General features: G+C 37.6%; 1 protein-coding gene across 1 annotated transcript in view; it reads right to left on the bottom strand.

Moving 5' to 3' along the window:
• The window catches only part of LOC104868112, a 13689-nt gene extending 403 nt beyond the window's left edge, over positions 1 to 13286 (bottom strand). The window contains exons 1-2 of the mRNA XM_010632720.3: positions 13048 to 13286; positions 6 to 547 (exon numbers count right to left, since the gene is read on the bottom strand). Of these exons, the coding sequence (XP_010631022.1) occupies positions 6 to 532 (527 nt within the window). The 5' untranslated portion in view covers positions 533 to 547; positions 13048 to 13286. The remainder of the gene's footprint in view (positions 1 to 5; positions 548 to 13047) is intronic.
• Between the last annotated feature and the right edge of the window lie 268 nt (positions 13287 to 13554).

Here is a 13554-nt window from a genome sequence, read left to right as displayed (position 1 = left end):
CCCGCCCGGTCGCTGCAGGCCGAGGGCTCCCCGGACCCGGGCGCTCTCTCCGTTTCACCAACGACGTGGACGTGGACGGCGGCTTCAGCACCAGGGGTCTAGACGTGCCGGCCTGTGAGCTGATGGCAGGTGGCTTCTTCTGGGGCCGGTGCCGTAGGAACGCGGAGCTTCGCAAGTAAAACTCGCGGGGGCAAAACGACGGGGTCCTCCCCATGGTGGCTGGGGGGTGCGCAGCGCCTTGGAGCGCCTCCTGCAGGCGCGTGGCAGCGAAGGTCTTGGGGCCCTCAGCCCGAGGGGACCCTGTGAGCCCTAGAGGCACAGTGAACAATACCTGTCTCTTCTCTCTAGGGCACACCAGGTCTGAGGCATGGGGACAGTAGTCCGAGCCTTCATCTAAAACCTGCCTGCAGGCCAACTTGTGCTTAAATCGAAGGAAATCTCGTTTTGTTTCCTGGCGAACCTTTTCAAGCTCTTTAAACATGTAGGACTCTTCTCTGGTTTTCAGTCCAAAGTGCTTCGGGATCATGGACATGTTGACAAATTTGACCTATAAGATACAATATATATAGAAATTTCTATTGATACATAAAATTCCGGCTCAGCAAAGCTTCTCGTGATACAGCCTCCCTGTTCTCCCTGAGGCACAAATAGGTAAAAATCAATAAATATCCATCTACTGACCTTTGCATATTAATCATGAAAACCCTCCAAATCAGTAATCCCCACACACACACACACCGGTGGGAGTTTTGCAAGCCCATATTGGATTTATTTTAACATTTCCTTAGGCTATAATGTAAGAAAACAACCCCACTAGGCCTAAGCACCAGAAACGACCCAAGGCAGGAAATCTAAGGTAGCCCTGCTAAGATACAAGATCAGCACAAAAAAAAAAAAAAAAAAAAAAAAAAAAAAAAAAAAAAAAAAAAAAAAAAAAAAAAAAAAAAATCATTAGCATTTGTGTATACCAATAATGAGCTCCATGAGAAGGAAATTATGAAAACATTCACTATTCAATACCTTCAAGAACAATGAAATATCTAGGAATTAACCTAACCAAGGAAGTGAACAATGTCTACAAAGAAAACTACAGTACTCTGAAAAAGGAGATTGAAGGGGACATCAGAAAATGATAAGCTGTCCCCTACTCCTTGATAGGCAGAACCAGTATTGTCAAAATGGCCATACTTCCCAAACTCTTACATAGATTCAGTGCAGTCCAAAATATCAGCAACATACCATACAGATCTAGGGAAAAAAATACTAAAATTTGGAGGGAGTCAGAAGAGACCCAGAACAGCTGAAACAATTTTGGACAACAAGAGTAAAACAGGAGGCCTTACAATAGCTAAACTCAAGCTATACTACAAAGCAATAGGAAGAAAAAAAAAAACATGGTACTGAAATAAAAACAGGCATGTAGAGCAATAGAACAGAATGTAGGATGCACACCCCCAGACACATTCGACTATATGATCTTTGACAAAGAGGCAAAACGCATGTGTTGAAGAAAAAGCCTACTCAACAAGTGGTGCTGGTAAAACTGGTTACCTGTTTGCAGAAGGTTGAAACTGGACCCTTATCTTTCACTATAAACTAAATTATGATCAAAATTAATTAAAGATCTAAACATTAAACCTACTGGAAGATAAAACACTTAAAGACATAGGTGTAGGAAAAATTTTTTCTAAACAGAACCTCATTTTCACAAGAGACAGCAAGAATCAACAAATGGGATTATATCAGACTAAAATGCTTCTGCATAGTAAAAGAATCAATCAGCAGAGTGAAGAGACAACATACAGAATGGAGAAAAAATTTTCCAACTACTCCTTAGAGGACTAATACCTATATAAAGAACTAAAAAAATTAAACTACCTTAAACGGTCAAGAAATGGGCAAGAGAAATGAACAGACAGTTCACAGAAAAAGAAATATAAATAAACAAATATATGAAAAAAGCTTCAGCATCTCTGTTCACGAGACAAAAGCAAACTAAAACAACTCTAATATTCTATCTTACTCCAGGAAGAATAGCAATCATTAAGAAATTTTTTAAAATAACACATGTTGGTCAAAAAGGGAACCCTCCTTCATTGTTGGTGGGAATGCAAATTAGAACAACCATTATGGAAATCTGTATGGAGACTTCTTTTTTTGGGGGGGTGGTACTGGGGAATGAACTTGGGACCTTGTGTTTGCAAGGCAAGCAGTGGAACCACTTAGTTAAATCACTGGCCCTGTATGGAGATTTCTTAAAGAACTGAAATTGGAATTTCCACATGACCCTGCTAGGTATCTTCCCCAAAGTGTTTAAGATATCATACTACAGCAATGTATGCATACTGATGTTTATAGCAGCACAATTTATAGCAGCTAAATCCTGGAAACAGCCTGTATACCCATCAACAGATGATTAAAGAAAATTTATCTATATATAATGGAATACTACCTGACTCTAAATGACAAATTTGAGACATTTGTAGGAAAATGGATGCACCTGGAAAATATAATGTTGAATGAACAACCAGCCACATATGCTTAAATACTGTATGATGACTCTCATTTGAGTGAGGCAAAGTAAAAGAAAAAAGAGAGAGAATAATAAAGGATAATAGAAGGGGATAAGGGGATAAATCTCTTGCAATAAAATAAAAAGGAAAAGGGGCAACGGATAAGGAGAAGGGGAAAAAAATAGAATAAAGATATTCCATATACTGGAATCTGATAACCTCAATGCCTCAATGAATGTAAACATCATATGCCACAACATGAGCAAAAATAAACAGTGTCAACAAGAATGAAAATTGGTATAGGGGAATTAGAGCAGGGGAGAGGAAAGGGGATTTTTAAAAGAAACAAGCTGTAGTATATATATGTACTCACTCCTCAAGATGATTGTAAACTGCATGTACTGCAAACATGTACTCGTGAAATAAAATTAAAAATAAAGTAGCCCTGCTAACAAAAGACTGAAGTCACCAACTGTGTCCTGTAGCCTAGATGCAGCCCGTAAACATGGTTTTCAACTTTTCAGACTTTTTCAGAAATAGTGACATAACTCCAGCCAACAATTTCATATAGGGAGACCTTTAAATTAAAAATTCAACTTTGCAGTTTCAGGTGGAGGGGAAGATGGCTCTGGCAATGCAAGGGCCAAATCCCTACTCCACTGGCTGGATAAGAAGCTGTTTTTCCCTGTCCTATTCTCAGGTATCCCCCTTCCTCCCCCAGCCCGCTTTCCATAGTGAGCTACAGCTGCCTGTAGAAAGGGAGGGAGGCTGCAGCCAGAGTTTTAGGCCTGAAAGCCAGATAGTTGTACTTTTTCTTTGAACGGCTGGGTGCCACTTAAGATCTTTAACAGAAAAAAGAGTATCTGGACATAACCAGAAATTTACTAAAGCTACATGAATAATTTTTAATTTTATTGAAAGGAAATAAGAAAAATTCAATTAAATAAACAGTTGCTGTTCTTTTCTTAGAAGGTCAAATAATTTAATTATATCAGGTGTTTCCAAAATACTGTGTTGGTTTAATGCCAGTACAAAAATCTAGAAATTATATTTTGGAATTTGAAAATTCTAAATTCATTAAAATAAGATATAGGATAGCAAAACAAAATTTGGGGGAATCAGAAATAAGAAAGCAGATATAAGAATTACATAGATATGAAAATTACAAATATACAAATTAGAATTTATATAGATATAGGAATTAGAAATAAACTACTTTTGCTAGAATCAATAGAAGACTGAGAGACAAAAAGTTTAAAATAATAGGAGTTTGAAGACAGCACTCAGTTGGTGATAAAAGACAGAGCTGCTCAATAAATTGTGCTGAAGCATCTGGTTGACTACTTGTGAGGAAAATTATATCTTTTGTGCTATGCACCAGAATAAACCCAGGTGAACTTAAAACTTAAATGTGGAAAATATTTTATTTCACTTTACATTTCTTTGCTTATCACTTAAGGATATTTCTTGGTTGTATTCATATTAATTCATAACAGTTATCATTACAGCTGGAGTTCTTCATACATTACATGGTTTTGATAATATGAAGAACACATTCTATTCATCTTCCAAACATAGTCACATTGCTTTAAAGTCCTAAAAGTGAATTGTTAATTCTCAAACTGAAGAACCCTACTATATGAAAAGGCTCTCAACTGGGAACCAATTGGCTTTTCTTCTTTAGCTCTACCAGTGACTAGATCTTGGATAATTCTATCCATACTTTGGGTTCATATTAAGAAGTGAAAATAGCACCTTCAACCCAGCATGCCAGAAGAATGTAGCAGCTCTCAAACTTCTGGTAGACCCACCCCTTCCACCCAGCCCCCTAGAGGATCCCTGCCATGCAGGTACCAAAAGAGCAGTGTTCATGCCCCCACCCCAAAAAAAGAGAAATAGGGCCTCTATGAAGCTCCTAGATGAAAATTGAAGCCCACTGAAAAAGTGAAGAAAATCTTCAATAAAGGCACACCACACCACCATAGTTGGTAAGTCAAAGGCACCAGCACTCACATAGGAACCTGGTCTAACTTTGGGGGAAAGACAGCTGGAACCTGCAGTAGAACCTTGCAGAGTTCAAGCCAGCAGGAGGACATAGATCTCAACTTGGGCCTTGCAGCCAAAAATCAGCCTGAACCTCAGGGGACAGCTGCTGGCTTGCTGAGACTAAATAACTTAGACCTGCACACTCCTGCCCATGCTGTCTATTCTGTCAACAGAGGCACACCCTGAAGGAGGCCCTCTATTTCTATTTGTACATTTTATTTTCAAAGTAATATTTTTCACTTATCTTTATTCACTTAAAATTATTTTTATCTTTCTCTTTTCTCAAATTATTTTTAATCTTTTTCTTCTCTCTCTCTCTCTCTCTCTCTCTCTCTCTCCCACCTTGATCTCCATTACTCTCTCTTTTTGTTCCTGTCCCTATTCTAATTCGAATTTATTTTCTTTCTTCTCCTTTTCTTCTCTTTTTCCTTCTCTCAATTACCATTAGTTTTAAAAGAAAGTGATAACGGTCTCCAGCCTCCCTATTGCTATTAGTTTCTTCTGTTCTTGGGTATATTTTGTTCTGTGTTCTCCTCTTCTCTTCAACAGTTCCCTAGAGTTTGTGTAATTTTTCTGTGTCCTCTGACCTCACTTTAAACCTTTCTCTTTCCTATCTATCTATCACTCCCTCCTCATCTCCTTCTAAATCCCCATTCTGAAGGATAATGTTGCTATGCTGAAGAGTTTATTCACTGTAAACATATTTTGGATTGGTCCTCAATTTTGATTTAATTCACACAGGTAAAGGTGATAGATTAATAACTACCATAAATGATCATTTTCTAAGCTGGGCTTGATGCTATTGTGTTGCTGATTGTACCACTTGGGCTAAGGTGTTGTGATTGATCTGATCAGTTTTCCTCCCTGGTATAATGAAAATGAGACTGCTCAGAGTCATTAGAGACTCAAAACCTAAAGACCGGCCATATCTGGAAGATCAAAGTATTGACCCATAAATTAAACCAAGGACAGGACCAATGACAAAAATAGAAATGAGAAGGCATTTAAACAGACACAAACACAGACTTATATCCTACCAAAGGCAAACTCTAGGGGAAATGAGATGGAAAAGTCTGACAAGTCAACCATCTGGGCACCCTGAACAGATAGCACAGGAAGTAAAAAAACAGATAAACGAGGCTCTAGAAAAATTCAAAACAGAAATAATTTCCCAGATAACCACAGAGAAGCTGAGAAGAATAAAATACATGATTAGAGGCCCTAGAACAGAAGCAGATAAAAAAAAATAGATGAGCTCAGGACCATGATGGAAACCATGAATGCCCAACATAGGAAAAAAATGGAATCCATGAAACAGATTCAATCAGATATCCAGGAGATTAAAAATGCTATAGAAAGTATTTGCAGCAGGTTGAACAAATGTGAAGATAGAATTGCAGATATACAAGATAGGATTGCAGTCAGTGACCATGAAAAGAGAGATCTCTTAAAAACAGGAAGGGACTATGAGAAATCAATCCAACACCTCTTAGATGATGCAAAGAAGAATAATATAAGACTGATAGGAATACATGAAGTAGCAGGAGAAACTTCAAATGACAAAAAAAAAAAAAAAAAAACTGTTCACAGAATTAATGACAGAAAACTTCCCAAACAGAGCAAAAGAAATTGACATACAGATAGGTGAGGTATATAGGACTCTAACTAGCCGTGATCAAAAACATCTAGACATATAATAATCAAGATCCTAGAAACCCAACAGAAGAACAAAATACTACAAGCAGCTGGAGAAAAGAAACAAATCACATGCAAAGGAAAGCCCATCAGAATCACAGCAGACTTTTAACAAAAACCCTCAAGTCAAGGAGAGCTTGGAGTGAGGTATTTCAAGTCCTAAAAGAAAACAACCTCCAAGCTAGAATGATGTATCCTGCAAAACTATCTTTCAAAATTGATGGATAAATAAGATATTTTCACAAAAAAAAGAACATCTGAGAAATTTCATGAACACCAAACTGACACTCCAAACACTTCTAAACAATATCCTGGTAAAAGCAAATGAAGACCACAACTCCAGAAAGCCCAACAGAACAAATATACCAGGCAAGAAATTAAAGGGAGAGATTGAAAAATAATAAATGAAAGAACCAACAATGGGAAAATAACATGACAATAAAAGTCAATAGATAATAGTTATAGCCATCAATGTTAATGGCCTCAGTTCACCAATCAAAAGAAACAGGCTGGCAGAATAGATTAAGCAGCAAAATCTAACAATATGTTGTATATAAGAAATCCACTTAATCAACAAAGAACTTCATAGACTGAGTGGAAAATAGTTCTCCATGTGACAGGAGCTGGAAAAAAGTAGGGGTACCTGGGCATCTTTCCAAAAGAATTAAAAGAATCATACCACAATAATTTATGTGCACCCATGTTCATAGCAGCACAATTTGTGACAGCTAAAACTTGGAAGCAGCCCAATTGCCCATCAACAGGAGACTGGATAAAGAAAGTGTGTTTTTTATATATATAAAATGGAGTACTACTCAGCCATAAAGAATGAGAAACTAGCGATATTTATCACTAAATGGATGCATATTGAGGCAATACTCTTACGTGAAATAAATAGGATGCATATGTGTAAATACTGAATAGTTTCTCTATTATGAGAAACTGAAAGTGTAAATAAGGACTAAGAGATATAATAGATAATTTGAAATAGGAAGAAAAGGTGCAAAGGGGAAGGGGAAATGGCAGGGGTAAGGGAAAAGAAAGATGGGAATGGGATTAGCATAAAAAAATATAAAATGGAAACAAAGTCTCTGTAGACAGCGGGGTAGAGAGGTTGAAGGGAGGGCAGGGGAATGGGGAAAAAATAAGAACTAAGATGGATTATGTAAAAGTGCAAATTTACAATGATGACACTACACTCTATACCTTAATTAACTAATTAATTAAAAATGACAGGATCCAAGTCCCCTTAGTCCCATATCCAAATATCTCAATTCAAGTTCTAAATTTCAAGTCAGTGTTAAATTCCAGTGTACAGCTCTACATTTCCAAAAGAAACTTCTAAGCCCAAGGACAGCCAATCTAATTGGTAAAGTCTTCAGCATTTCCAGGAAAGTAAAACTATTCTAAAAATAATATTTCCTTTTGAAATATGAGTTGTAGAAACAAGATCATTGTGTGCTTTGATCACAATTTCTGAAAAGGCCTAAAAGAAAATATATAAACATGTTAATAATTTTGAAAAAGATTGGAACCATATTAATTTTTCTACATTTTCTCTAATATATAATATATATTTGATTGCTTTAATCCTATCAATAGCAATATTATCAATAGCATTAACTACCATTAATATGTGTTCATTTGTAAGAATATAAAAAACAGATAACATTGTTTTCTAATTCAGAAGAGGCTTTTCTCTAAATTAATCAGATACTCTCAGAAATTTCAATGACTATACAAATTTATCCTGGCTTAGTTGCACTTTGCCTGCCTGGCAAGCACAAGATCCTGAGTTTGATTCCTGGTGCTGAGGAAAAATAAAAACTTATTTTCTTTATGACCAAGACCTAGATATGTCCTTATCTTCTGTGAGAATATTCATGCACACACACACACACACACACACACATAAATATAAAACAACTAATGAAGCAAAATATCTTTGCTGCTTTTTCATTTTCTCAATTTCTATCTTACCTTGTTAATTTCCATCATCTAATTGCTCAATTAACCAAAATAGAAAAAGGAAAGGTTTTGTGTGTCTTTGTAATTTTCATCATGCTTTTTACACATTAAATTTTGTGTGCTCCTAGTTTCAAAGGCAGTTTGTTAGAGTTTCACAGTTACAAATCAATCCCTCATTAATAAAAACTTACATACTCAGACAAAAATATAAGCACACACACACACACACAACTACCTGAGGTATCTTAGGAGCAAACTAAATGATGCTGATTGTAGGTGAGTCAAAATTTGTGAAATACTAGCCTGGAGGTGAGTTTCCAGGTTTACTGTAGCTGTTCCTTAACTGTAATCATAATTGCAAAATTAAATCAGCGCAAGTGACATCTTCAACAGAATACCCTTCATTATTCTGGCCAGAAGAATAAAGGAATGAATCCCAGGCTACAGTAATCATTAAGAAGGAAAAGAGAAATTCCAGGAGGCGGGGAGAAGGTGAGAGGAGGAGGGGAGGGAGAGAGAGAACCCAATTCGATCTTAAACCTCACCCAAACCTCACCTTTGAACTATTCATGTGTTACACTCAAAGCAGCGAAGCAGCATGGCAAAGACTTAAAAGGCTGAAGTGAGAACTAGCTAGGGACCGGGAATTTAGCTCAGCGGTTCCGTGGCCTGCCTTGAAAGCGCAAGGACCCGAGTTCAATCCCCAGTACCAAAAAAAAAAAAAAAATAGAATTAGCTGAACTGAGTCACCAGCCACAGAGAGTGAGATCAACCTCACAGTGACTCTAACCTGTTGCTCTACCTGCTAAGTGAAAAATACCTACATTCTTTGGAGGGGGCGTAACAGAAGCCCTAGCATATTCAACAGAAAATTCATGATGTCTATAATATAACAAAAGAATAGTTGTCAGAAAGGACCTGGAAAATCTGCCCCATTCTCAAAGTCAATAGATGCCTTTCCAGAAGATGACCCTGATACTGAAATTATTAGACAAGGATTGTAATTCTTTTTTTGGTACCAGGGATGGAACCCAGGACCTTGCCCTTGCAGGTTGCGGCATCACTGAGCTAAATCCCTTGCAAAGACAAGGATTGTAAAGCAGCTATTATATCTATGTTTAGTCAAATAAGAAAAATATGACAAAAACAAATAATAAAATATTAATGAAGAAATTAAAACTTAGCAATAAAATTTTATTCCTGAAAAAATGTAATATTTTTATTAACAATTTGTCTAGCAAAATGAGATGCCAGAGAAAAGAATGAACTGGAAGGTAATTCAATATAAAATAATAAGAAAAAAAAATCTGAGTATCAAAGTTCTATAGAGACAATATCCTACCCCTGTAGGGTAATTGATATCGTAAAAGGAGAGGATAGGGTGGAGAAAAAAAAATGTTTTTGAAAAACTGATATCTGAGAACCTCACAAACTTGAAGATATAAATTCTTAGATTCAAGATACTTAGTGAACCCCAAGTGAGATAAATTGAAAGAAAGCCCCAAGAAGCTATGGAAAACTAAAGGCACAAACAAAATTGAAAGCAAAGGGAAACAACGCATTGTTTACAAGGAAGTAACAATTCAAAGAATCATGAAATTCTAATTGGACAGCACTTAAAACAGAAGTCAATGCAAAAAGATGTGTAGCTTGCTGGAAGACACACACACACACACACACACACACTCACAGATTGTCAACCTCAAATTCTGCATCTAGCATATATATCCTTTCTGTATCTACCATTTTGTTTCTAGCACGTACTGTGTATCCTGTCTTAAAATGAAGACAAAGACTGAGGATCTGACGTTCATTACACAGCTTGCTAGCATGTACAAGGACCTGGGTTTAATGCCCAGCACAAGGGTGGGGCGGCCAACACTATAAAGGCAAAATGAAGATATATTCAGCTAAAGGAAAACTAAGAGAATTGCCAGATAAGAGGAACTATGAGAAATAACTAAACAAAATTCTTCAGTTAAGGAGAAATGGTAGCAGAGGGAAAACTAAATCCTCAAGAATTGGGAAGAGATTCAGGGCAAATGCAAAAAGGTTTTTTTTTTTTCCTCATGTTTTTAATCTTAAAGTATGAAAAATTATAACACTGTAGAGTGTGTAAGGAGATATATATAATGAGAAAAACCAAAAAGATTAGGATGGAGTGTGCAAGAGAACTATATGGTTATCAGGTTTCTCCATTTCTTGTGAACTACTTCAGTGTTAATTCCAAGGTGAAATATTAAGGCTGTATAATTCCTAGAGGAACAATTTTATAACTGTCTAGAAAGTAATGCTGAGAACAGAGATATAACCAAAAAGCTAACATAATAAAATGGAACACAAAAAATTATTGAATCTTAAAAAATATTTAAATGAATGTAACTGTACTGTATCCCTAAAATGTACCAATAAACTCAATTAAAGCTGGAAAAAAAATATTTAGACTGAATAATAATGAAACACAATATATCAGAATATGTAGTGCGCAACTAAGCAATGATTAAAAGAGAACTGGTAGCTTTAATGCTTAAAACATAAAGAGGTAAAGTATGAAATAAATAACATGAAGTTCTACCTTAAGAATCTGGTTTAAAAAAGCAAATATGCTCAAAGTAAACAGAAGAAAGGAAATCATAAGTATAAAAGTAAAAATCAAATAGAAGACAGAAAAATAATTGAAAAAATTAGCAAAACCAAGAGCTGGTTGAGCTAGGGATTTAGCTCAGTGGTTCAGTCACCTGCCTCACAAGCACAAGGACCTGAGTTCGATCCCCAGTACAAAAGAAAAAAAAAAAAAGAAAGAATGAAAGGTAGTTTTTACCACAGAACCTAAACACATTAATGGATAAACAACAATATAACCAAATGTCAATGTCTAGTAATTTAAACAAGATGAACAAATCCTTGAAAGTGCCTCTTGCTAGAATTAGCATGAAAAAATTTGAATGTCCCTATCAAAATTTTATTCATTATTAAAAATCTTGCCACAAACATCCAGGCCTAGATAATTCTCTCAAATATTCAAGAAAAAAATAGCACCAATCTTATACAAATGTTTTCAGAAAATAGAAAACAAAGAACTCATTTTATGAAATCCATATAATCCTATACCAAGCCTGACAAAGATTTTTTTTTAAGTAAGAAAGAAAGGCTGAGGGATGTAGCTCAATTGTAGAGTGCATGCCTAGCAATCCCCAGCAACACAAAAAGTCAATTAAAATTTAGATTAAAAGTAAAGAAAATTACATACCAATAATATCCGTTATGAGCATGGATGCAAAAAAGCTTAAAAGAATATTAGCAAGGGAAAACAATGAGAACCAAGACCTGTCATGCAAAGGTACAAGATTCCAGTAATGAATGTAACTGTACTGATACCTAGAATGTACCAATAAACTCAATAAAAAGAAAAAAAAAGATTTTATGAACAAAACCCCAATCACAAGGGAAATATTACCAAGAATCAACAACCCAATGTTTGTAAATGGGGAAGGGAGGAGGGGTGAGGGAGGGCAGGGACAAGGGGAAAAAATGAGAACCAAGACCTGTCATGTAGAGGTACAAGATCCCAGTAATGAATGCAACTGTACTGTATGCCTAAAATGTACCGATAAACTCAATTTAAAAAAAAGAATATTAGCAAATTAAATCTAAAACTATACTTTTAAAAAATGTAGTGTCACCTAATAGGGTTTGACTTTACTTAATGATAGTGAGTTGAGAATTGCTATAATTACTAATATTAACAGTGGAGGGAAAAATTATCACTTCAATAAATAGTGGAAGAGTATTCAATAAAATTTAACATTCATTCATGACGAAAATAAATAAGTAACTCTGGGCAAACAAAAAATCATGTAGAAAATATCCTCATTATGATGAAGGGAATCCTCAAAAGCAACATTATGTTTATGCTTTCTCCTTAAAAGTGGAAATAAGACAAGAAGGCCTCATTTATTACCGTGTCTGTTCAGCATTGTTCTCAGGGCCCTAGCTACACAATATGACAAGGAAAATAAATAAAAGGAATAAAGATAAAGAGGAAAGGTACAGGTGTTCCCATTTACATTTTTTTAATTAAAGGGCTGCAGATGTAGCTCAACGGTAAGGTGCTGGCCTAGCATTTGTAAGGTGCTTGCCTAGAATGTGTCAGTTCTGGGATTCAATCTCCAGGACAAAAGAAAAAAAACATTTCCTTAAACATTTGTATTTGAATATTTAAAAAAAAGAACTATTGCTCTCCTTTAGACTTCTGCCGTGGTAGTTTAACAATACATTCATTATGAGTCTGTGGCCTTCCATGCCAAATAATACTTCCAGGAAAACCACAACATCCTACTGCCCACCAGAGGCAGGAAACAGCTTCCTATGCTGACGTTAGGCACACGAACTCCTGCAAAGTGGTAGCGGAGGTCAGAGAGAGAGAAATTACGTTTCCTGCACAGTGCTTTCGCACTCTCCTCATAGCTTCTCTGATTCCTCCCTTCTTTGACTTCTAATCCCTTCTCCTTTCCTGGAGGCCTGGTCCGTCACAATCTACCTTTCTCTTCCAGCTGGGTTTTCATTCCCAGCTCCTCTTCTGCTGTTGCTCATCTCCTCACAGAAGTTAGTAACCCGAAGCACCATCCAGCCCCGTGACCCACAGAAGCCCGGCCCCTGTTCCAATCCCTTCTCAACCCCACTCCTATTTTCAGTCTTGCCTACTGCGCGGCCTCGAACTTGCCAAAGTGGGTTCGAGAGGCCGAACTGAGGCTGCCAAATATCACCGCCTCTCTTCCCACGCCGTCCTAAGTCACTCGCGCCGCAGTCCTCGGCCTCCTCTCACCTGGCTCCCAGGCCGCCCCTGCCCTCCTGATTCGGGTGGCCTTGCTTGCCCGGGGGCGGCCGGCGGGTATCTGACCGGCCCTTCTACCCGCAAAGGCCGGGTGGGATCCAACGGCTCACCCGGGAAGCTCAGACGCTTGTCAGTCGCCAGGCAACAAGCCGCGCGCCCTTCCCGACCTAGCTCCAGCCCCACCACCCCAGCCGCGGGGAATCCCACGGTGCCGCCCACCCTGCGCTCTCTGCCTCCTGGAACCTGCTCGATTGCCTCGGGCTTAGAGCCTGCACCCTGGAGGAGAGGCGAGAAGACACTAGTCCCACAGAGCCTCCGGGATGAAGCCGCCTGGATTGGCTCATTTGGCCCAGTTTATCCAGCTGCTTATTTAGCCCTCGTGTTGCTGCTCCATTTAAACGAATAACGCTGAACCAGGAGACTTACAACCGGGTGTATGTTTTTAAGGAATGTGCCGCACTGCCTGTCGGGAAGGGTACACTTGGCGGGGGGGGGGGG

Source organism: Fukomys damarensis, unplaced genomic scaffold (genome assembly GCF_012274545.1).
Source record: "Fukomys damarensis isolate Sample0158 unplaced genomic scaffold, DMR_v1.0_HiC HiC_scaffold_17, whole genome shotgun sequence".
NCBI classification, from domain to species: Eukaryota; Metazoa; Chordata; class Mammalia; order Rodentia; family Bathyergidae; genus Fukomys; species Fukomys damarensis.
This window is presented reverse-complemented; position numbering and strand designations above follow the sequence as displayed.